The sequence below is a fragment of the Hyperolius riggenbachi genome, chromosome 1 (genome assembly GCF_040937935.1).
Source record: "Hyperolius riggenbachi isolate aHypRig1 chromosome 1, aHypRig1.pri, whole genome shotgun sequence".
Taxonomy (NCBI): domain Eukaryota; kingdom Metazoa; phylum Chordata; class Amphibia; order Anura; family Hyperoliidae; genus Hyperolius; species Hyperolius riggenbachi.
In genome coordinates, this window is record NC_090646.1 from 547,645,120 (window position 1) to 547,671,003 (window position 25,884).

The 25,884-nt window shown below is 42.7% G+C and overlaps 1 protein-coding gene across 2 annotated transcripts in view; it reads right to left on the bottom strand.

The window, feature by feature from the left end:
• AP3S1 (adaptor related protein complex 3 subunit sigma 1) overlaps nucleotides 1-25,509 on the bottom strand; it is a 115,395-nt gene extending 89,886 nt beyond the window's left edge. Inside the window, exon 1 of one of the 2 annotated variants that reach the window (XM_068271672.1) lies at nucleotides 25,249-25,507. In XM_068271672.1, the coding sequence (XP_068127773.1) occupies nucleotides 25,249-25,317 (69 nt within the window). In that variant the 5' untranslated portion in view covers nucleotides 25,318-25,507. Of the gene's footprint in view, nucleotides 1-25,248 lie in introns of both variants that reach the window. The other variant, XM_068271673.1, reaches the window with a different exon arrangement.
• Nucleotides 25,510-25,884: the final 375 nt, after the last annotated feature.

The following is a 25,884-nucleotide window of genomic DNA, read 5'->3' on the forward strand; positions in this document are numbered from 1 at the left end:
AGATCCGTTCCTGCAAAAGATCCGTTCCTGCAAATTGCATTCATAGTCTGAGATCTGCAGATCATACACACCTTGTTTAACAGACATTCATCTGCAGATCAGATCCACCAGGATGGATTTTCAGATCTGCAGATGAATGTCAGTTAACCACCTTAGCAGTAATGATGAGCTCAGCTCGTCCATTACCGCTGCAGTGGATATCTCCGGCCCCTGTGGGACGATTTTGATAAAAAAAAAAAAAAATTCATACCCGCAGCTAGCACTTTGCTAGCTGCGTGTGGGGTCCGATCGCTGCCGCTCCGTGGCTATTCGTCGCTAACAGTGGCGTAAGGGAGTGCCAGGCTGCGCTATGGGGCTGGATCGGACACCCCCGACGCCATAACATGGATGACGTCATCCCGATCGTCTCCATGGCGACGAGGGAAGCCAAGCAGAAAATCCCATTTGCAACAGGATTTTCTGCTTGCTGTAAAAGTCGGCGACGATCGGACTAGATGGGCAGATGCGCCCTCTAGTGGTGAATCATGTAGCTAACTGAAAGTTAGCTACAATGATTCAGAGAATAAAAAAAATTTGAAAAAAAAAACAAAACAAAAAAACTGTCCGCACGCCACCCTGGCGATTTTAATGTAATGCCAGGGTGGTTAAACAAGGTGTTTATGATCATCTGCAGATCTCATAGACTATGAATGCATTTTGCAGGAACAGATCTTTAGTGTCAGAATTTGGGTACAGAGGGTTAATAGAAGATCTGTATACTGTAGTTACAGATATTCTACTATTGGGAAATAGAATGATATCAGTAAAGCGACATTCTATCACTTTTACATGCCGCCCATTTTTCCTCACACCTCTATTGCATGTATGCGCAGAGGAAGCCAGGCTTCATAGTTTTATAGGACTTCTTTCTGCAGAAATGACATCACAGAGGAGTTTTTAAAGCGCAGGAGATTTTTAACAATCGCCCCCGCTTGTGCAATGAATGTCTATAAGAAGGTTCATATCAGCGTGGTTTGTGAGCTGTGCATTAAGCAAATCGATTCCTGGACCACTTTTGCGGCGATTTTGCTATAATAGAAGGTATAGGAAGAGTGCTGAATGCTCACAAAATCCCTTTGTGGGGCGATTGCGTTCACATTTTAAAGAATAAATACATTGTATTTATTATTTTCCAGGTCAAAGAGTTCACTTCCTGACTTGCGTCAGGGATTGAATAAAAAAAAAAAAAAAAAAAAAAAAAATTATATATATATATATATATATATATATATATATATATATATATATATATATATATATATATATATATATATATATATATATATATATATATATATATATATATATATATATATATATATATATATATATATATATATATATATATATATATATATATATATATATATATATATATATATATATATATATATATATATATATATATATTAATAATAATAATAATAATAATGCGAGCAGAACGCAATGTGAGCGAGCCCTCAAGGAAGGTAATGTGTAGGAAAGGGGGTAGTCAGACAGGGGTACTTTATATTTGACTTATGCTACATACACACTTGAGATAAAAGTCTTTGGAAAATGAAAGATCACAGACCAATTTTACCCCCTTCCTAGTAGTATGAGAGCCATACTCTACACAGTCTATTCTATGGAGCTGAACTCCCCAGCAGACAGAAATCTTTGCAAGATGCTGGACACACAGATGTTGTACACATGCAAAAGATCAGTATCTGCAAAAGATCGGTATCTGCAAAATGCATTCATAGTCAATGATATCTGCAGATCTCAATACACATCTTGTTTAACAGATATTCATCTGGAGATCTGACAATCATCTGCAGATCTGAAGATCCATCCTGGTGGATCTGATCTGCAGATGAATGTCTGTTAAACAAGGTGTGTATGAGGAGCTGCAGATAGACTATGAATGCATTTTGCATTAACGGATCTTTTCAGGAACAGATTTTTTGCAGATACTGATCTTTTGAATGTGTACAGCATCTTCCTGTGCACTGTGTGCAGCATCTTGCAGAAATTTTATCTGATGGGGGAGGGTTCAGCTCAATAGAATAGACTGTGTAGGTATGGCTCTCATACTACATGGAATGGGGTAAAATTGGTCTGTGAGCTTGCCTATTCCAAAGACTTTTATCTTAAGTGTGTATGTAGCATCAAGCTAAATGTCCACAACTGCTTCGACAGTATGGACCCCCAAAACCATAAGGAGCTTAATCTAGCCTTCAGTAATCAGTAAAAAAAAAAAACCATTCACACTTGGTGATTTTTTCGCAATCACATTTAGTGCTTGTATAGCACTAAAAAAAACACAAACCTATGCATCTTAAAATATATATATATTATCGTATATTACCCCTCCTCTTGTTCCCCCCCCCCCCATTCCCTTTAGATTGCAAGCTCGCAAGGGCAGGGCTCTCTCCCCTTTTGTGTCTTGGAAATCATACATTTTACTCATCATGTTACTTTTATCACTGTCATTACCAATTCTATATTTTGTATTCTGTATTTTGTATCATTCTTTGTATTTTGTCATTAATTATGTATCTTGTATATTGGTGTACACCATTGTCTATTATTATGTACCCCATGTTGGTTTCTTACTTTGTACAGCGCCACGGAATATGTTGGAGCTTTATAAATTAATAATAATAATAATAATAATAATAATATTATTATGTGTGCTCACCCAAAATTATAACAAACAACCAATAAATGTTAACTCTTAAAATGAAATAGTCAAAAGGTCCATAAACTTTGTAGTTTCTGTAATGTATCCAGATGCTGCGCTCACATATACTGTACACATTGCCATCTTCCTATATCACCAGTGTTATAGATAGTATCTGTGCCTGCACCACCAAAACAGGTATCACAGGTCCTCATCACACAGTGTAGCTGCCAGGTCACAGACAGCTATAAAACGCTCCAAAATTCAGGAATCCCGCACTCTCCCCTGTGCACAGATGTCTCACGATCACACGTTGCCTCTCACCTTATACCTTTGCCGTCCAGATTATAAGACAGCTCATTCGTTTTATCTCTCCCAGCATATAACTCAGCAGATGGATCCACAGACGAGCAGCAGTCTTACTCCAATCTAGTGACTAAAAGGCTCGTCACAGCGTAAAAACGTACATTTATTTAAAAAAAAAAAAATTTAAAACCGTGCACTCACATGCTTCCAATGCAAACAAGCGTATAACATTAAAAAGTTCCTCCACGCTGACTCTCCTGCACCCGTAGCACCGCCCTACGCGGTTCGTGCATGCGCACTCGGGCTGGAGGCGTCTCGTATGTCAGCGTATTTAAATCATTCTCCCTTTTCACTAATTGAGCTCAATGCCCTATTAAAAAATGGTCGCTACCAACTTCCACTCTTACTCCATAAACTATTCTACATCCACCTCGCTCTATCCTGTAGTAAAATGCCACGTCAGATTGGGCGGCGTGCAGGGATGGGCTCAAATTCGAATTCAGGTGAATCCGGATAGTAGCTATCCGGATTTCACAAGGACATGGAGAATCCACCAGGAAGACCTATTATTAGTGGAATGGAGTCCCTGAATCAAAGGGTAGGAAAGTACATTGATACATTTTTACAGCCTATTGTGCACAAACTCCCATACCTCATAAAAGATACGAAACAAATGATCCAAGAGGTGGAAAAGATCCGTCTGGAGGAGAATGACATTCTTGTAACAGCGGATGTAGCATCGTTATACACAAGAATACCACATGATTTGGGATTACAGGCAGTGGAAAGGGCCCTTGTGAGAGAGTGGATCAAAAGGGAGCAAATTCTGTTCATTTTGCGTTTGTTAGAATTTGTTTTAAGTCATAATTATTTTTGGTACGCATGAGATTTTTTCCGTCAGAGCACTGGATGCGCCATGGGGGCGAAGTTCGCACCCAGTCTAGCGAATATATTCATGGATGAATGGGAGAGGAATGTTCTTGACAGTACTAGGAGTAGTGTAAGCACTGGTTTCAGTATATAGATGACCTGTGTATCATTTGGAATGGGGATGAAATAGGGTTAGGAGAATACTTGCAGTGGCTTAACTCTAATGCGAGGGGTATTAGACTTACGGCAGGAGTACGATGCTAACAGAATTTGCTTCCTCGATTTGGATTTATATAGGAAAGGGGACAGATTAAAGATGAGGACACATTTCAAGAAAACAGACAGAAATGGGTACATCCCATACTCAAGTTGCCATCAAAGGAAATGGCTGACTAATACCAAAGGGACAGATGTATAGAATCCGACGGAACTGTTCAGAGGTGATGGATTTTAGGGATCAAACTGATATGCTTATTTAGAGGTTTGTGGAGAAGGGGTATGAGAGGAATACACTGGCACAGATACGAGATGCTACAGGAAGGCTGGACAGAGGGCAGATGTTAGCTCATGGAAAGAAGGATGGACAGAAAGGTGACCAATATGGGTATGCAGTGTTGTTGGATTACAACAATAAATATAATCAGGTGGAAAAGGTGTTTAGGAAACACTAGAATGTGCTTAGGGCAGATACACTATTGGGGCGCGAGATACCAGCAAAACCTCAGTTTATAGGAGGGCCAAGAATTTACAACAGATTTTGGTCCCAAGCTTTATTGATGGACCCAAGACAATGAAAGGGGACTTAATGGGGAATAAAGTTTTTTGTCCTTTTTTTTCCCCTGTCGTGATTGTGTGGGATGTAGAGATGCGCATGCACACAGGGGAAGACATTTTGTAAGGAAGGTGAACAACAAGAATTATGAAATACGAGATTGTGTCACCTGTAACACTATCCATGTTGTGTATATGTGTTGGTGCCCGTGTGGGTATCAATACATTGGGAGGACTACCAGGAGATTAAAAGAACGTATTGGGGATCATGTACGGAATATTAAAAAGGGGAATTTTGGACATAATCTCTCACTTTTTTGATCATCATGGGCGGGATCCTGCGGGGATGAAGTTTTGTGGGATTGATATAGGATCTTCTCAAAAAATTTGCATATTGTGATAAAGTTCATTATTTTCTGTAATGTACTGATAAACAGACTTTCATATATTTTAGATTCAAATACACACAACTGAAGTAGTTCAAGCCTTTTATTGTTTTAATATTGGATGATTTTGGCATACAGCTCATGAAAACCCAAATTTCCTATCTCAAAAAATTAGCATATTTCATCTGACCAATAAAAGAAAAGTGTTTTTAAAACAAAAAAGTAAACCTTCAAATAATTGTGTTCAGTTATGCACTCAATACTTGGTCGGGAATCCTTTTGCAGAAATGACTGCTTCAATGCGGCGTGGCATGGAGGCAATCAGCCTGTGGCACTGCTCAGGTGTTATGGAGGCCCAGGATGCTTCGATAGCGGCCTTAAGCTCATCCAGAGTGTTGGGTCTTGCGTCTCTCAACTTTCTCTTCACAATATCCCATAGATTCTCTATGGGGTTCAGGTCAGGAGAGTTGGCAGGCCAATTGAGTACAGTAATACCATGGTCAGTAAACCATTTACCAGTGGTTTTGGCACTGTGAGCAGGTGCAAGGTCATGCTGAAAAAATAAATCTTCATCTCCCGACCAAGTATTGAGTGCATAACTGAACATAATTATTTGAAGGTTTAATTTTTTTGTTTTAAAAACGTTTTTCTTTTATTGGTCAGATGAAATATGCTAATTTTTTGAGATAGGAATTTTGGGTTTTCATGAGCTGTATGCCAAAATCATCAATATTAAAACAATAAAAGGCTTGAACTACTTCAGTTGTGTGTATTTGAATCTAAAATATATGAAAGTCTAATGTTTATCAGTACATTACAGAAAATAATGAACTTTATCACAATATGCTAATTTTTTGAGAAGATCCTGTACATTGAGACAGAAATGGAGGGGGTGTAATAAGGTTAGGGAACTGTCTAGGATGGAGTCACAATGGATTTAGGAGTTAAAAACTCTGCATCCGGGGGGCCTTAATGTTGAATTTGATTTAAATAGTTTTATTTCTGATGATTAATGGGACATGGGGCAGATGCATGTCCGATTACATTTGGGACATGCATGTGCCCCATTCAAGAAAATTTAGATTGTTGGGTTTTTGACAAATGCGCCTGCCGTGTGTGTATGTGGTGTAGATTGTGGGGATATATGCGTGTAAGGTTTGAGTGAGGGTAATAGATGTGTGGGCAATAGATGGATGGATGCTGTGTGTCTGTGGATTGATTGGGGCATGAAGGCGAGCGTATTTGGAATAGGTTTTAATACCCTTTGGTATTATGTGTGTTAAGTGGCTTGATGGTGGGCAGTAACCTCCTGAAATTATATACTGTGGGACATGCAAAACAATCTTTGGAAGGTGCGGTGTTGGTGCAAGAACCTGTTCTGTATATTATACATGATGAAACTGTTGTTGTAAAATGTTTTAGCTGTTTGAACTTGCCATTATGTAAAATGTGTGAATTATATGTATTCTGCTGCTGCAATGATGCGACTATGTGCTCACATAAGGGGCTAGAGGAGTTGATTCACATGTACAAATAACAGTTTGTGAGAGCTGTTGCGTAGCAAAATAGCCAATTATGTGGCCGGTGAATTGGCTCTCACGGATAATACAGTTTGTGAGAGCGGTTGCATAGCAACAGTAATAGCCAATCATATGGCTGGCGAATCGTCATATGCTTAGGCTGCTAGGAGATGCAATGGGCGGCGTCCACTGTGCCCGGAGACTGACAACTGGATATCCAATGGGAGGAAAGGAGCCTGGCTGCAAAGGGCGGAAGTGACACGCCGCCCAAACTGATGTGGCATTTTACTGCAGGATAGAGCGAGGTGGATGTAGAATAGTTTATGGAGTAAGGGTGGCAGTTGGTAGCGGCCATTTTTTAATAGGGCATTGAGCTCGATTAGATAGTGAAGAGGGAGAATGATTTAAATACGCCGACATACGAGACACCTCCAGCCCCTGATGAGTGCACATGCACGAAACGCGTAGGGAGGAGCTACGGGCGCAGGAGTCAGTGTGGAGGAACTTTTTAATGTTATACGCTTGTTTGCATTGGAAGCATGTGAGTGCACGGTTTTAAAAAATTTTTAAATAAATGTACAGTTTTACGCTGTGACGAGCCTTTTAGTCACTAGATTGGAGTAAGACTGCTGCTCGTCTGTGGATGCATCTGCTGAGTTATATGCTGGAAGGGATAAAACGAATGAGCTGTCTTATAATCTGGATGGCAAAGGTATAAGGTGAGAGGCAACGTGTGATCGTGAGACATCTGTGCACAGGGGAGAGTGCGGGATTCCTGAATTTTGGAGCGTTTTATTGCTGTCTGTGACCTGGCAGCTACATTGTGTGGTGAGGACCTGTGATACCTGTTTTGGTGGTGCAGGCACGGATACTATCTATAACACTGGTGATATGGGAAGATGGCAATGTGTTAATACAGTATCACGCTATGGTTGTGTTTATTTTTCTTTGAGTGTCATCGCTGCAAGAGGATGGCCTCTGGCGTAAATGTGAGCGCAGCGTCTGGATACATTACAGCTTCTATAGCACTAGACACAATCGCCGGGAAATCGCATGAAAATGGTGCAGGATACAAGTTTGCGTTTGGCGATTTGCGTTCATCGCCAGCGATTAATGCAAATCGCCCAAGTGAGAACGGGCCTATAGGATATTATGGCACTCGCGCTTTAAAAAGCGCTTGAGTGTTTTACTGAAATCGCCGGAAAAACATTCAGATGTGAACTGGGCCTTAATTTAGGACTGCTTTCTGTGCTGTGTCTAATAGAAATCTGTGTGCAGTGTATGACCAGGCAGCAGATCCCGCTCTGATCAGAGAGGTATATGTCTCATGGTTAATTTACCCATGCATTGAGTGATGTATGGCTACCTATACAGGTACAGTACATTTACTGGGAGGGTGCCAAATTATTTTAATTCATCATAGCGTTTAATCCCGGTTTATGTGCATGAAAAAATAAAAGCCCTCTGTTCTCCAGCATTTCCCATCGAGAACGCCACTATCAGATGGCAGTGTACATGGCCCCTTGTAGAATCTAGCATGACAATAAGGTCTGACAGTCAATTTATTAAAATATGGAAAAAACGCCTGTAAATAACATTTATTGGGGGAAAAAAAGTAGCTATCACATTGAAAGGCACCAATCTTTTCCACTGATATCCACTTTTAAAAATGCGGTGATCTGAAAAATACTGTTATTCTAGAAAACATAATGGCTTGTTTCTGCTGAACATCATGTTCATCCTTTTGTAACAAGCTTTTATCAACCTTGCTGAGAGAAAAGTAGAGGCTGCTATTGAGCACCTTCTGCTGGGTTCACAATAGCCTGATGATTCCAAAGTCAAGTATACAGATCATGTTATACTTCACTCTGACTGTCCGTTTAACCCAAATAAGTGATTCAAAAAGTAACTGAAGCCAAAGGATCAGGATCCAAATTCATCCAGAATAGGTTTCTGATAAGGTAAGCCCCATGGCTTTGTGTTTTGGACTATCATAGTGCATCATTGTAGCATAGCCTAACATACTCATGGCTTGCACAAAGGTGCCAAGTGTAAATATGGGCCTGGAAACTATCTGCATGGAGTATGTTCATTCAACGTTTGCATGTGTTTCCATGGGCTTTCTGGTTTGCTACCACATTCCAAAGGCATACGGAGAAGTTAACGTGCATGCACAAACAATTGGTCTTATGGTCAGTATACACGCACTGTAACGGTCACCTGTAGGGATCAGGACATGGTCCCTAGGGCAGCAGTTCTGGGTATGAGCTCATAGAAATGCATCCCTTGGTGTTCGGGCATGGCTGCGAGATCCGACATTTCCGATTCTTTAAGCAATTTGTATTACACCTGTACACACACACACACACACACACACACACACACACACACACACACACACACACACACAATTACCAGTGCCCTGCAAGGATCAGGACTCAACCCTTGGGGTGACAATTTTGGGCCGAGGCTCTATAAATGCATCACTATCCCACTGGTTAGCAACATGACTGTTGCTATGGAGGTTTGAGGGACAATGTACAGTGCATGATGAAGGGGCTTCCCTCAGACAGTGTGAGTGGGAGGACAAGGTGCTCAGGCGTTGCTAAAGATATGGCCTGATCTTTATGTGACGTCTGTGGGCTTTCGTACACATACAGGATCTTCTAAAAAAAAAAAAAAAATTAGCATATTGTGATAAAGTTCATTATTTTCTGTAATGTACAGATAAACATTAGACTTTCATATATTTTAGATTCATTACACACAACTGAAGTAGTTCAAGCCTTTTATTGTTTTTCTTATTGATGATTTTGGCATACAGCTCATGAAAACCCAAATTTCCTATCTCAAAAAATTTGCATATTTCATCCGACCAATAAAAGAAAAAAGTCAACCTTCAAATAATTATGTTCAGTTATGCACTCAATAATTGTTCGGGAATCCTTTTGCAGAAATGACTGCTTCAATGCGGCGTGGCATGGAGGCAATCAGCCCGTGGCACTGCACAGGTGTTATGGAGTCCCAGGATGCTTCGATAGCGGCCTTAAGCTCATCCAGAGTGTTGGGTCTTGCGTCTCTCAATTTTCTCTTCACAATATCCCACAGATTCTCTATGGGGTTCAGGTCAGGAGTTGGCAGGCCAATTGAGCACAGTAATACCATGGTCAGTAAACCATTTACCAGTGGTTTTGGCACTGTGAGCAGGTGCCAGGTCGTGCTGAAAAATGAAATCTTCATCTCCATAAAGCTTTTCAGCAGTGCCACAGGCTGATTGCCTCCATGCCACGCCGCATTGAAGCAGTCATTTCTGCAAAAGGATTCCCGAACAAGTATTGAGTGCACAACTGAACATAATTATTTGAAGGTTGACTTTTTGTTTTAAAAAACACTTTTCTTTTATTGGTCGGATGAAATATGCTAATTTTTTGAGATAGGAAATTTGGGTTTTCATGAGCTGTATGCCAAAATCATCAATAAGAAAAACAATAAAATGCTTAAACTACTTCAGTTGTGTGTAATGAATCTAAAATATATGAAAGTCTAATGTTTATCAGTACAATACAGAAAATAATGAACTTTATCACAATATGCTAATTTTTTTTTAGAAGATCCTGTACTAGATCCCTGTCTGATGCTGGGCATACGCTGCTCATTTTTGCCACTCGATTCTCCCGTTCGATCGTTTCGCTGCTTGATTAAGCAGTCAATGCTCTTATCTTCCGCTCATTTTTCTATCTTTTTCCATTCACTGCAATCCGGAATTGAGCGGGGAAACGATCGGGCGGGAGATCGGACATGTCGGAAATTATCTATATTATCTATCGAGCCATCTTAAAGAGACTCTGAAGTCTCATAAAAATCATGTTTTTATATTAAAAATCTCTTTAACATGATAGGACTAACTAAAACGCTGCATCCTGAACTCTAACTAAATCCCCCCAAACTCCCCGGGGCACACTGCGGGGAGCGCTTCCGTGAGAGGCAGAGCTTTCGACTGCAGCTCTGCCTCTACACGCGTCTATCAGCGCGGATTGCTGCCTCCACCCTCCCCTCTCAGTCTTCTTTCACTGAGAGTGGTGGGGAGAGGCGGAGATACGCGCTTCATGACGCGTAAGGAGGCAGAGCTGCAGCTGAAAGCTCTGCCTCCCAGGGCAGCAAATGCTGTCGATTTTGCGGGGGGGGGGGGGGGGGGGGATTTAGAGTTCAGCTGTGGAGATGCAGTGTTTTAGTTAGGGCTATCATGTTAGGGATTTTTTGTATAAAAACATGATTTTGAGACTTCAGAGTCTCTTTTGGCTCAAAAACGAGCCGTGTATGCGCAGCATGAGGCAGTCTTTATCAACCGCGTTAGCCAGGTTTATTCTAATATGTGTACATAGCTTAAACTGTACCTAAGGCAGTATAAAAAATAAAATAAAATCAGATACGTGCCAAAGAGGGAAGCCCCTGGATCCTGCAGATGCTTCTCGCATCCTCCTGACCCCATATATCTGAGCTTGTCAGATATGTTTGCGTGGCTGAGCTCACTGCCATGTATAGGCGTGGCCATACTGCGCCATGTCATCGCATAAAGCCTAACCTGGTGATATACGAGCGCTTAGTGCGCAGCCACAGCAATACTCATGCAGGTGCATTAGTCGCACTCGTGCATAAAGAGTAGCGTAGTCGCAAACTTCAAGAGAGTCCTGGGCAGCGGTGGTCTAGAGGAAGATGCTAGAAGCCTCTGAAGCATCCTCTTAGGGATGTATATTTTTATTTTATGCTGCTCGGGTTCTCTGAGCCTCTCTAAGGGACAATTAGTGACAAAAGTATATGCTCTGAAAGGCTCGACTCCCACTTGAGTGGATGCAAAACAGGCATGGTAAGACCCATTTTGCATCGGCTCTGTGCCGTCTGCTCCGCGACCACTTAAAGCGATTGACACTTACGTGTCCAGCTGCCAAAAGCCGCTCGGTACCTCTGTACTCAGCCTGGAGGCTGCATTAATCCAATTGTCGCTAGCAACAGGGAGAATTTTCATTGGTCCACCATGAACACATGAGATTTCTCCCTGTTGCTGAGGATTCTCATTAGTCTTTTGCAGCCCAATGGAGAACCCCATGCTTCTGCCGGCCGACCAGGCTGTGTACAGTGACCAAGCAGCGGCGGGACACAAAGCCCAGGGGCAGATGGGTAACCCCCATAGGCTATATGGGGGGGGGGGGGGGGAATATTTCCGCTTACCTGGGATTATTGCGGCATAGTGCGGTCTGCTTATTGCAAGGGATCCGGCAGATTAGTTGCCGAGTGACAATTATGAACAGCTCCTATTTATAAAAAAAAGGAGCCGTTCACTGTCAATTTAGCAATGAGTGGAAAACGGACAAAAGAAAAAAAAGTCCATTCTCAGCCCAAGTAGGATCACAGCCTGAAGGGCTGCAAGAGATGTCAGCATTACATAAACACAAAATAACAAAAAGGCTACAAGAGAACGCCAGAGTAAGCGGTTAATGTTATAAGAAGTGTTTTATAAACACAAGGTTTTTTTTGCACAGTCTACAGTGCAATTACTAGCACACAAAGCCAGCTTTCAGCTGATAAACACAGTGCCATCTTCATACAGTTCAGTGATCCTTGTCAGTATTCAGTGATCCTTATCGCTATTCTGAAGCATCAGCTGGAAAGCGTTCAAATGCAGCTCACAATGCAATAGATCCTTTGTAACCCGGCATCCGTTACTAAATCACATCACATGGAGTCATGTGAGAATCAGCAGACTCACTGAAGCCTTTCTGCTCTCTACATGGTTATCTATGCTCAGAGTTATCTGCCTAGTAAATATGAGAAATGACCATCATGCTTAGTACAAGTCAGAAAACATTCATCTACAACATAAAGTAACTTCACAGGTCTAATGCTGGGTACACACAACGCGATTTCCCGCTCGATCTGCGGGATCGATCGATTATTTCCGACATGTTCAATCTGGATTTGATCGATACAGCCGTTGATTTTGCATGTTAAGTAAGTTACCCGATCGAACATGTCGGAAATCGATCGATCCCCCTGATGGAGCGGAAAATCGCATCTTGTCTGCCCAGCATTAAAGACCTAGTTAAAGGAAACCTGAGGTGAGAGGGATACGGAGGTATATATATATTATATATAGACAACTTTACTTACGGTAACGTCTTTTCCAGTAGTCAAGAGGACAGCACCCCTGGATGAGACCTGTCTCCCTCCCCCACCGTGGACAGGAACTGAAAAAGAAACAATTTGCATAAGCAATAGGCAGCAGTATAAGAGGCAACCACTTACTTCTCTACCTCAGTTTAATAAACAAGATGACACGGACCATAAAAATAATGCTCATACAAACCTTAAATCCTTCCACCCATAAGGGCGGGTTGTAGGGGTGCTGTCCTCTTGACTACTGGAAAAGACGTTACCGTAAGTAAAGTTGTCTTTCCCAGAACGTCATTCGGACAGCACCCCTGGATGAGACGATATACTAGAGATCAGGCTTTAGGGTGGGACTACTGCTTGCAAAACCTTCCTTCCAAAGGACAAATCTGTGCTCGCAGATACATCCAGTCGGTAATGTTTCACGAAGGTGTTTTTACTTGACCAAGTTGCAGCTCTGCATATCTGATCAATAGAAGCGCCTGCCCTCTCTGCCCATGATGTTGAAATGCCTCTTGTGGAATGAGCCTTGATGGAAGAACCTAATGTCTTTCCCTGTGACTGATATGATAAAGCAATTGCCTGTTTGATCCAACGTGCCAAGGTTGTCTTTGAGGCTTTATTTCCTCTTGTCTTGCCTGAAAATAGAACAAAGATCGCATCAGATCTTCTCCAGGACTTGGTTCTTTCCAAATAAGTTAATAAACATCTTCTAACATCCAGAAAATGCAGTCTTTTCTCCTTATCATTTGAGGGGTTATCACAAAAAGAGGGAATGTAGATCTCCTGGTTCCTGTGAAATGAAGAAACCACCTTAGGTAGAAAAGTTGCGTCTGGACGTAATGTTATCCTGTCTTCTGAGATAACACAGTAAGGTTCCCTTATTGATAATGCCTGTAGTTCACTTATTCTCCTTGCTGTAGTTATTGCCAGGAGAAACACGGTCTTCAACGTCAGGAACTTGTTTGAGACCTGAGATAAGGGTTCAAATGGAGTGTCACACAGGCCCTGCAAAACAACATTCAGATCCCAGGAAGGTATTCTTGGTCTTACTGCAGGCTTCAATCTCTTTAAGGCCTGAAAAAAACGAATTATCAAATCGTTCTGTGCTAGCTTTCTCTCTAGAAACACACTTAGTGCTGAGACTTGAACCTTTAGTGTACTAATACTGAGGCCTTTCTTGAAACCGCACTGTAAAAATTCCAACACAGATCTGAGAGAATCTCTATTACATGATCTCTCAGTACACCAATTATTAAATACTCTCCACGCTTTCTGATAAATTACCCTAGTTACTTTCTTCCTACTGTTAAGTAAAGTCTCAGAAAGTTCGTCTGAGAAACCCTTGGACTTTAGGATCTTCCACTCAGATTCCAAGCTGAGAGGTGTAGTAAACTCAGATCCGGATGTAAAACTGGGCCCTGGGATATCAGGTCCGGAGTAAGCGGCAAGATTATCGGCTCTGATATTGCTAGAGACTGAAGCAACGTGAACCATGGTCGCTTGGGCCAAAAGGGGGCAATTAGTATGACCCTCGCTCTGTCCTGGATAATCTTCTTTAACACTCGAGAAAGAAGTGGAATTGGCGGAAACGCATACATTCTCAAACTCCCCCAATCTATTGTGAAAGCATCTACCGCCCAAGGGACATCTACTGGATATAGGGCACAAAAGTTCGGGCACTTCGTATTCCCTCTCCTTGCGAATAAGTCCAACTCTGGATTTCCCCACTTCGAAACAATTGTCTGAAATATTTCTGAATTGAGAGACCATTCGTTTTGATCCAGTTTTGTTCGGCTGAGATAATCCGCTACGTCGTTTGACGTCCCCTTTAGGTGAACTGCTGTCAATGACCTGATGTTGTTTTCCGACCAGAACATAATCCTTGCCGTCTGGCTCCACAACTTCTGACTCCTTGTGCCTCCCTGTTTGTTTATAAAAGCCACCACAGACCTGTTGTCGGATCTTATCCTGACATGAGAGTCTTTGATCTGACTGCTGAAGTGTTGTAAGGCTCTCCATACCGCTTCCAGTTCTCTGCTGTTTGATGAATTTGAACTCATCTGTACAGACCACTGTCCTTGTGTTGGAAGGGAATCCAGGTGGGCCCCCCAGCCCCATACACTGGCATCTGTTGTAATTATCTTTTGTTGCGGATAATTCCATAGACGACCTGGGGTTAGATGAGACTGGTTCAACCACCACAAAAGGGACACCCTTATGTTGTGAGGAATGAGGATCTTTTTGTCTAAGACCGCAAGGCTTTTGTTCCATGATCTGAGTATCCATAATTGTAGGAATCTTGCATGGAATTGTCCCCACTGAACTGCAGGAAATGAGGCCGTCAGGATTCCCAGAACTGCCATGGCCTTTCTGAGAGACATAGTCCTTGTTTTCTGAAATGAAAAAACAATGTTTAGAATTGCAGACATTTTCCTACTTGGCAGGTAGAGCTTTTCCTGTCTAGTATCAATGTTAAATCCCAAAAATTCTATAACCTGAGATGGGATCAGGGAAGATTTTTCCCAGTTTATCAGCCAACCAAGATCTTGGAGGAAATCTAGGGCTAAACACATCTGGTGTCTTACTGAATCTGCCGATGGACCCCAAATCAAAAAATCGTCTAAATAACCAACTATGTTAATCTTCTTTAGTCTAAGCTTAACAAGAACCTCAGACATCACCTTGGTAAAGAGCCATGGGGCTGAGGACAGCCCAAAAGGAAGAGCAATAAACTGAAAATGTCTTACCTCCTTCTCTATCTGAACGGCAAATCTCAGGTATTGCTGTGATGTCGGATGTATGGGCAAGTGGAGGTATGCATCCTTTAGATCTAGGGAGGCAAGAAAATCGTTTTTCTGTAAAAGATGAACCACAGATTTTATATTGTCCATCCTGAATCGTCTGTATCTTACACTTTGATTTAGAATCTTTAGGTTCAGAATAAATCGAAATTTTCCCTCTGGTTTCTTTACCAGAAATACTGGTGAATAGTAACCCTTCTCTTTCTGGCACCTTGGTACCTCTCGTATAACCCTCTTCTTTAGAAGAGAAAGAACTTCTGACTGTAAGGCCAGGTCCTTTGTTTGATCCCGTGGGCGGGGAGTAACGCAAAAATTTCGAGGAGGAGGAAGACTGAAGTCGATCTGATAACCCTCTAGAATGATTTTTAGCAACCACTGGTTTGAGAAGTGTGGAAGCCAAACCTCGTAAAAATTTGCAATTCTCCCCCCCACAGGAATCATGGCGTCATTGCTTATCTGGTCTTTTGGCGGGAGTAAAGTTAGGCTTTGACCTCTGAGGCCTGTAGGGAGCCCAGCGTTTGCCTTTGGATGACCTTGGATCCTGCTCTGTTCTGGTAGAGGGACGAAATGGCCGTTTATATTGGAACTGCCTTCTCTTAACAGGAAAGTTCTTTTTTGTATCTGCTGTTCTATCCAGTGTATCATCTAGTTTAGAACCAAAGAGGAGAGCCCCTTCACATGGGACACCACACAGTTTCGATTTGGAAGAATTATCACCATTCCAAGTCTTCACCCATACTCCTCTTCTGGCCGAGTTTATCAAAGCAGTGGATCTAGCTGTAAGTCTAACTGTATCGTCTGAGGCATCTATCATATAATTTGAGGCATTTAAAACTTTTGGGAAGTCATTGAGTATCTCTTCTCGTGGAACCCCATTAGCTATCTTAGTTTGCATTTCCAATAACCATGTCTTTAATGACCTGCTAACTGCTGTAGAGGCCACCGCTGGCTTAAAGGTCAAGGATGAGGATTCCCATGCTCTGCGTAACAGATTGTCCATCTTTTTATCAATTGGATCCTTTAAATTTCCAAAATCCTCAAATAACAGATCTGTTTTTCTCGACACCCTCGAAAAAGATGGGTCCAACCTAGGCGGAGTACCCCAATATAATTGATCCTCGGGAGAAAAAGGGTATCGCTTAGATAAGGATCTCGGCCTGAAGGCCCGTTTCTCAGGGTTATCCCATTCTTTCTTAATCATACCCTTTAGGGTAGAATGAACTGGGATAAATTGAGACTGAGGATCCGCCAAGGTATTATACATCTCATCCAAGGGTGTCAGAGATTTCAAAGTCAGAAATTTCCCCCTCAGACAAATCTGAATCTTCCAAATTATTCTCCTTCCTTTGTCTCTTAGACCCAGGAGGTATCGGCTGAGATACTGTCAATACTGGTGATGTAGGAGTAGGAACGGAAGTCATTGTATCCATTTCAATGCTAGCTCCCTGTAAATCCAAAGGAACAGCTGAAGTAGAAGCAATAGCAGACTCCTTTATCTCCTTTATAGCAGTGGACATTTCCGCCCGCATCCAGCCCATTAAATCTTTAAATATAACAGGTGATTCGTCCTTAACCACCTTTTCAGTGCAGTACTGACATAACTTTTTAGAAGAGGATGAAGATAAACGATTACTACAAGTAGCACATTTTCTCTCAGACTTGCTAGAACCATGCTGACTGGTTTGAGTGGATGATCTCTCAGACTTTTCAGCTTTATCAGTTTTATCAGTCTTGTCATGTTTTTTGGGCTATAAAAAAAAACACAAACAAGAAACAATCCATTACTGATGGCTCTCATATACACACATCAAAACAAGCAGGAGTATCCCAGTACTACATCTACTTGCCAGAGAGGGGTCCTGGCCAGACTTAGCAGACTGCAAAGGAGCTGACCCTGAAGCGTCCTCCATGATCACAAACAGCAAGTGAATCATGGACATAGCATCCAGCTATATACATTCCAACCGACCCAGCTGAAACCAATTGTTGCAGCCCCTGCTGCATAATTAATCTAATTAGCCGCACATACCTTTGTGAATCAGCTGCATGCTGATTCGTCCTCACCGCCGCGGCCCCTGCCGCATAATTAATCACAGCCCACGCTGGCTTTGAATCTCTTCAGCGACTTGCGCTGAATCGCTTTCCTCCGCCGCGGCCCCTGCCGCTGCAGACCTCAGATCACGCGGGGACGCCATCGCTCTGACTACTTCCGGGTTACCCGGAAGTGAACTCTTTCCTGCGCGCGCATGTGCGCTGCCACCTACGGAGAAGCCTCCCATACGCTGCAGGACTCCCCACTGCTCCCTGCGCAGCTCCTCTGGGAGTCCTGGACCACGTTGCCCCTGCCTTCAGACACGGATAGCACTCCTGGAGACCTCTCCTCCGTTCCGTCCGGGGACAGGAAACTAAACTGAGGTAGAGAAGTAAGTGGTTGCCTCTTATACTGCTGCCTATTGCTTATGCAAATTGTTTCTTTTTCAGTTCCTGTCCACGGTGGGGGAGGGAGACAGGTCTCATCCAGGGGTGCTGTCCGAATGACGTTCTGGGAAAAATATATATATATATATATATATATATATATATATATATATATATATATATATATATATATATATATATATATATATATATATATATATATATATATATATATATATATATATATATATATATATTTCTTGTAAACAAAGCCAGTTGCCTGGCAGCTCTGTTGATATTTTGGAATAAGTAGTGTCTGAGTGAAAACCCTGGAACAAGCATATGGCTAATACAGTAAAACCTGAGCCAGCTAAGTCAGAGTACCTGATCTGCATGCTTGTTCAGAGTCTATGGCTAAAAGTATTAGAGGCAGAGGATCAGCAGGATAGCCAGGCAACTGCTATTGTTTAAAAGGAAATAAATATGGCAGCCTCAATATCCCTCTCCCCTCGGGTTAACTTTAAAGCGGACCTCAGAACTTCCTCTCTTCTCTAAAAGATAAGCAATAGCATAATAGCATTTAAAGAAAAACATTTCTTTGTTAAAACTGATAGAAATCTTGCAATAAATCTATCTCCTGCTTTGATGGAAGAAGACATAGGGTTAACATTCTGCGTTTACAAATTAGCTTCTCTGCTGAGGCTGCAGAGGTTCCTGAGCCGACTCAGCTGAGTAATCAAATTACAACTTGTGATTAGTCACAGATGAGTGAGAATTAGATAGGTTAAACTCTCTAAATACATACAGGGTGCATTTCTCTAGGTTTTCATTCTGTCCTGTGAAAGAGTTCAGGTCCACTTTTTGCAGACAAAATAATCAGGAACAATAGTTTTTTAAAACTAGACAGTTCTTGGCCAAAGCTGCTGGTTGGGGCCGCCTCTGCCAAAAATCTAGTGTGTACAGTGGCTACCGCAAACTCCCACCATCCATCAGCAGATCGACTCAGCTGAGGTCACTGTACACCAGGGCTGTGGAGTCGGTACCACAATCATCCGACTCCAACTCCGACTCCTCAGTTTATGAAACTACCGACTCCAACTCCAGGTACCCAAAATGGCTCAGACTCCAACTCCATAGTCTAATACTTACCAGGGCTGTGGATTTGGTACAAAAAAATCATCAGACTCCTCAGTTTATGAAACCACCAACTTCTACTCCGGGTACCCAAAACTGCTCCGACTCCAAAGCCCTGTTGTACACCCACCTCGAAGCAGATTATTTCGGTGCCCGATGCTGAGCGCAGAAGCTGGGTACCTTCATAGAATCAATGCTATTCTGCGCACCCCGTGTAACAGTAATTCGGGGCTCTGGTGACTGCCAGACCCCAAATTACATCTCACCCCTAGTTGCTACAACTCAGAGGGGAAATAGTATTTAACGCTGCCAGGGAGTTTTGTGGCAGCAGGAAGAGCAGTCATTCGGCTTTCCCTGCGCCAACATAATATGTACTCCGATATAAGAAGACAAAAGCTTGATGCACACCTATAATTGCTTGCTATATCCCAACTTAGTATAAACATCAGACAGTGCAACTTCCAGACAAGAAAGCAGACTTGATATCACATAACATGAAGAAAAGGAAATCCAGGAGTACGCGTCATAAAACTCCAACACTTTTAATGTAATCTTCATATAAAATGCTTGTAGCAATCAATCAGCGATAAAAAAGGTTCACAAAAAACTTGATTGCTACAAGCATTTTATATGAAGATTACATTAAAAGTGTTGGAGTTTTATGATGAGTACTCCTGGATTTCCTTTTCTTCATGTTATACATGTACTCCACTCACCCCGCCCTCTCCATGCTCCCCCTACATAGCAACATAACGCATCACTAACTTGCAGGCTAGCAACAGGTCCTTACAGGCTTGGTCCCGAGCTGTTGGCAGGGGATCGAGTCCTGATCTCAGATGGGTGACAGTACTCGTATGTGTATTTGAGGCTTGAGAGACAATTTAGATTTACTTTAATGGGTACAGTCACTGAGAGCCAGAAGGTCCAGCAGCAGTCAAACAATAGGCATGTCGCCCAAAGAGAACATCAGAAAAACTGTGCTAGCTGACTCATTGATGTACTTGTGACTTTTTACATTGCGTTGCTGTATTCCGATCTGCTTTAACTAATGCCTCAAACCCACAATGCAATTTCCTGTCAGATAGACGGGTCAAATAGATACTTTCCGACAGGTCCGATCATTTTTCTGATCGATTTTCTGATCACTGCTATATAAAATTGATCGGAAATCAGAGCGGACTGGTTGGTAATTATCTATTCGACCCGTCTATCTGATGGGAAATTACATGGTGTGTACCAGGCATAAAAGTGCAGCAACACTGCATGAAAATCTCTCAAAAACAATTGTTAGGGAAACTGGGCAAGACTGTAATGTGTAAGGCTGCTTTCACAGTGGGACATTACAGGCGCACGTTAGAGCAGCCTGTAACGCAGCCCAACTCACAGTAATGAAAAATCAATGGGCTGTTCACAGCGCCCACTTTGTGTTACAGTGTAACGCTGGATGTTCAAAGATAGTGCAGCATGCTGTGCGTTATAGGTGGTTTTAGCTGTGTTAGACTGTTTGCACATGCTCAGTAAGGGGAGAGTCCGCTATTGTTCCTAGCCAAATGGCTAATTAATATTTACTGCACTGTAGCGTTGTCCAGATCATGAACGATTCGGATCTTTGATCCGGATCTTTTTTGTGAGTCGAATCATCCGGATCACAATGAAGGATTCGGTTCACAGTGGATGTCTGGAAGAAACAGGAACTGCAGCTTCTGTGCACAAGCACAATCTTCCTGCTGCATCTCTCCCTTCCCCATTAGCACCCTCAATGTGCCTTCATTCTCCTGCACCTCTCACTCTGCTGCACCCCTGCTTCCCTAGTAAAATGATTCAAAGATTCGGTTCAAAGATCCGGATCTTTTCAATGATCCGATTCGAATCATCCAAATCAATGAAAAGATCCGGACTTCCCAGGATAGCACCAAGAGCCTCATAACACAGCTCAATCTGATGTACAACTTCAACACCACCATGCGTTGCGTTAGGGGCACGTTATGCCACCTTAACGTCCCCTAAAACGCAATGTCTTGGTGTGAAAGAAGCCTAAATGTAGCATACAATACCCTGGAAAGCCACGAGCACCATGAAAGGCGTTCAGAAGGGCAGCTTATTCAACCATTTCTACAGGATATGCATTACAGTAACCTTTATCTAGGTTTAGTCATGCAAGAAAAGATAAATAAGCCAGGTGGACGCTGGAAAATATAGCACTGCGTTGTACCGTAGTTACCATAGCTGTTGTAAAAACATGTAATTTATTGAAAAACAAACTATAAGCCAAGTATTTAAGATAGTGAGGTAGGAGGGTATACCAAACCGGTTTATGATGTTTGTTCATTTTAGCTTTGGCAGGCCTAAAGAGGGAATTATCTTAAAAAAAATTAAATGCAAATTTAAATGAGGAGATATAGTGAGGTGCAAATGAGCTTCATTTGCTCTACCTAAAATGCCCCATGTATTATAAACAGTCCAATTGAGGCTAGCTTCACAGTGGGATGTTGCATTGTGTTACTATGTAACAGGAAACGCAACGGAACGAAAGAGTCGAACTGCACTTTAGGCAACCTCTAGTTGGTATCCAGTGAAGCATACAATCAAAAGTATGCTTCAGTGCCTCTTTTAAAGGGACCCTGAACAGAGCCCAAAAATGGAATACTGGACTTACCAGGGGCTTCCTCCAGCCTGTTGCCAGTGTTCTGTGCATGCGTGGTTCATTCTTACGAGAACCGCACATGCGCAGAACGCTTACGGTAATGGGCCGCGTATATGCAGTTGTGCACAACCCCCAGCCGTAGTGCACAGCTTACGGATCCACCAGCGGGAGAACGGAGGGAACAAAGTAGACCCCCGAGGGACCTCACAGGATGCGGGGGGGGGGGGGGGGGGAGGGGGAGATGGAGGAAGTCACAGGTAAGTTCTGTATTCCATTTTTTGGGCTCTGTTCAGCATTTCTTTAATGCAAGTGTTATGCATGAATGACCTGCATGCAGTGCATTAGGATACAATTGTGCATTGAATCCAAAAGCACTGCATGCACTGGGAACGTTCCACAGACTTACTATTGCAGTGTGACTTTTGCAGTGCATTAAGATGCCCCTCCATAAAGTCGCACCATAATATCCCACTGCGAATCTAGCCTCACTTGTTTTTATATTCCTGAAAACATTTGCCACTAACCTAGTGACTCAATCAGTTTAAATGCAGCGGTAAGCAGGGATGGTCCATGAGTTGCAAATAATTGAGAATTATAAAGTGTTTTTTTGTTTTGTTTTTTTGCAAATTTATTCAGCTTAGAAAAATGGTCAAATCAAATGCTGCAGCATTCAGATTCATCCTGGTGGATCTGATCTGCAGATGATGGTTCTTTAAAGAACAACTAAAGGGAGAGGGATATGAAAGCTGCCATATTTATTTTCTTGATAGCTGCTGTACAGCGGCATCCGCCCGCTTCGATCGCCTCCGGCGATCTTTGATCAGGAAATCCCGTTCAAAGAACGGGATTTCCTGAAGGGCTTCCCCCGTCGCCATGGCGACGGGGCGGGATGATGTCACCGACGTCATGACGTCTAAGGGAGTCCCGATTCCCCCCTCAGCGCTGCCTGGCACTGATTGGCAAGGCAGCGCACGGGGTCTGGGGGGGCGGCACGGCGAACAGCGGCGATCGAGCGCGGAGCGGTGGCGATCGGAATGCACACGCAGCTAGCAAAGTGCATAGCCCGAGCTCAGCTCAAGCTTAACGCCAGGAATGTTAATCAATACCAGTTGATTGGCTGCCCTGCTGATCCTCTGCCTCTAATACTTTCAGCCATAGACACTGAACAAGCATGCAGCAGATCAGCCGTTTCTGACTTTATTGTCAGATCTGACAAGATTATCTGCATGCTTATTTCAGGTGTGATTCAGTCACTACTACAGCCAAATAGAGCAGGAGCACTGCCAGGAAACTGGTATTGTTTAAAAGGAAATAAATATGGCAGCCTGTATTATCCCTCTCACTTCAGTTGCCCTTTAAACAAGGTGTGTATAAGACCTCTAAATATTTCATAACTTTTGCGTGCACACGCAGGCGTGAAAAAGAAGGAAGTAAATAGACTACAAAAACATTTTTGGGGGTCTTTTGCAGGTGTACAACATATTTAGAACAATCAGTCTTTAAAATCTTCCTGACAAACTTATGCCACAGATTAATTCCTCAGTCTGTAAAGATTTTTATCTGATGTGTGTACTCAGCTGTACCATATTTTTTTTAGCATAAACGTAAATAAGGTAAGATCGAACCAGAACTCTGCATGGAGATAACCAGACTTGGGAAAATGAATGATTAATCACTAGACAGTGTGATTAATTAATTAGCTGTCCGGTAATTAATCTGTAACATTCAAAATCCAATTAGCAATGTGCAGCGTTCCAGTTCAGCTGCAATTAAAGTCCAATTTTAAGTGTACACAAATCCTTCTGAGGCAGGCAGCACACTTGTGTGTTTTCTCTGTGCAGTTTTCTGCACACCATATGTGTTTGCATGCAGGAAACCGTGGGCATTTTTTTCACAGAAGCTACTGTAATTGATAGAGAAAATGCACATAGTGCTGTCGGTTTTTTTTCTGAATGGGAAAAATGCATTGAACTATGCACAAGCCCATTGATTTGACATCAGTTCTCAGTTTTCCTGGGAAGAAAATGCATTGGTCTAGTTTAGGGGACCCAGCAGGAAACCTCATAGTGAAATTCTACTAATGTGATTGGGTGGACAGCAACCTCTTGAACTTCTAGATCTCCAATAGGTTGTAGAAAACTAAGCCCACACTATTCGGCCAATCACAACACTTTGTACTGTAGCGGGTGCTGTGATTAGAGACATGCTCCCTGTGAGGTTTCCCGCTGGTCCCCTAAAGTAAACTAGCGCTGAGGCTAGTTAAAGGACCTACTGCCTCCTTAGCTATTTCAATACGTTCCAACTTCCTCTTCTCTAGATAGTAAGCTGCTAGGTCTAAGCAGCATTGTGGCTAGCACTGGGTCCCCGGTTTGAATCACAGCTGGGGTACTATCTGAACAGACTTTGTATGTTCTCCCTGTGACTGCGTGCGTTTACTCCGGGCACTTTGGCTTCCTCCCACATCCCAAAAACTTAAAGATAACTTAATTGGCTTCCGCTTGCTGGTTTTAAAAAACAAAAACTGACACTTACCTGGGGCTTCTATCGGTCCCCTGCAGCTGTAATGTCCTGGGCCGTACTCCTCCAATGCTCTGTTCCCCGCCGCCAGCAACAGTCTAATTATTCGTCTAGTAACTAGACGAAGAGAACTGCGGCTGCACGGCCATACGTGTGCTCGCTCACGCGCGTTTCATCAGGAGCTTACTGCACAGGAGCAGTACAGGGAAACTTCCTACTGCGCAGTAAGCTCCCGATGACGCGCACAGGAGCAAGCACGTGCACGGCTGCAGTTCTATTCTTCTATTTAGACTAATAATTAGACCGCTGCCAGCAGACGGGGAACAGAGCATTGGAGGAGGTCGGCGCAGGACATGACAGCTGCAGGGGGCCGATAGAAGCCCCAGGTAAGTGTCAGTTTTTGTTTTTTAAAACATGCAAGAGAACCTCTTTAAAAAAAAAAATTGTCCCTAGACTATGACACATACACTATATGATACATACATAGACATATGACTATAATAGGGATTAGATTGTGAACCCCTCTGAGGTACAGTGACAAGACAATATACTCTGTACAGCGCTGCGGAAAATGTCAACGCTATATAAATACTAAATAATAGGTGTAGAGCAAACCCTTCCCATTGTTTTTCCCCAGTGCTGGATCTACCAAAACAACATGTACAGCACTAGTATTGCTGAATGTCAATTTTAGTAAGCAATAACTAAACCTATGTATATGGTTACTGTACTAGGCATGAACTACCGTATGTATTAACTACTACCTATATTGCACTTTGCACAGCAATACAGATAAAGAACATGATGCTGCTGTAAAATAATATAACAATAAATCATGCCAGTGCTGAGGAGTAGACACTGGCAGAAGCTATACACTGGTTCCATAGGACTCGTTCTAGTGAGAAGTCACAGGGCTGTCACTGGGTGCCATGCAGGGCACAGCAGGAATCCCCGTGTGTGGCAAGTTCTCCCTGTCACCGCAGCTGCTGAGGGTCGTGACGTCACTTACGTAGTGCTGGTAGAACTTGCAGAGCCGGGGCTTGCCGTGGTTGTTGAAGATAAGGATGGCTTTAATCATGGTGGCACCGGGCTGCGTACACTCGGCAGCTGCAGCCCCGCAACTCTCGGGCTGGTCCTGTGTTTGGTCCCCAGGTGGCAAGGCACTCCCGAACCTCACACTGTCACACACCGAATTAGATGCGATCACAGCTGCATATTTACAGCAGCCACTTCCCGAGACACGTCAATCTAGTAGTCATATGATGCGCAGGCCATCCTATCAGCGAGCTACTGGCAAGCTAGGGAGAAGGGAAAGACCTGCTCCAGCCTCATGGCGTCATCACTGCGCGACCATAGTGTGCTGTACAGTGAGGAATGAATGGAAGAACAAAATGAATGGAAGGCAGTCCAGCAGCCCTGTGCAAATACCAGCACAATATATGGCTAGCAATGTAGAACTTATCATTTAAAGGCTTTAATAGACGTCCAATTCCCTGTATGTATAAACTACTGGATGTTAAGAGTGATTGGCATACCATTCATTATTTCATTTATTTTTCTAAAACTGAGATAGACACAACTCTACACAAAGATCATCCCTAAAACCTTTCTGAATTAAAGAACCTTTCTAATTTAGGACTCATGT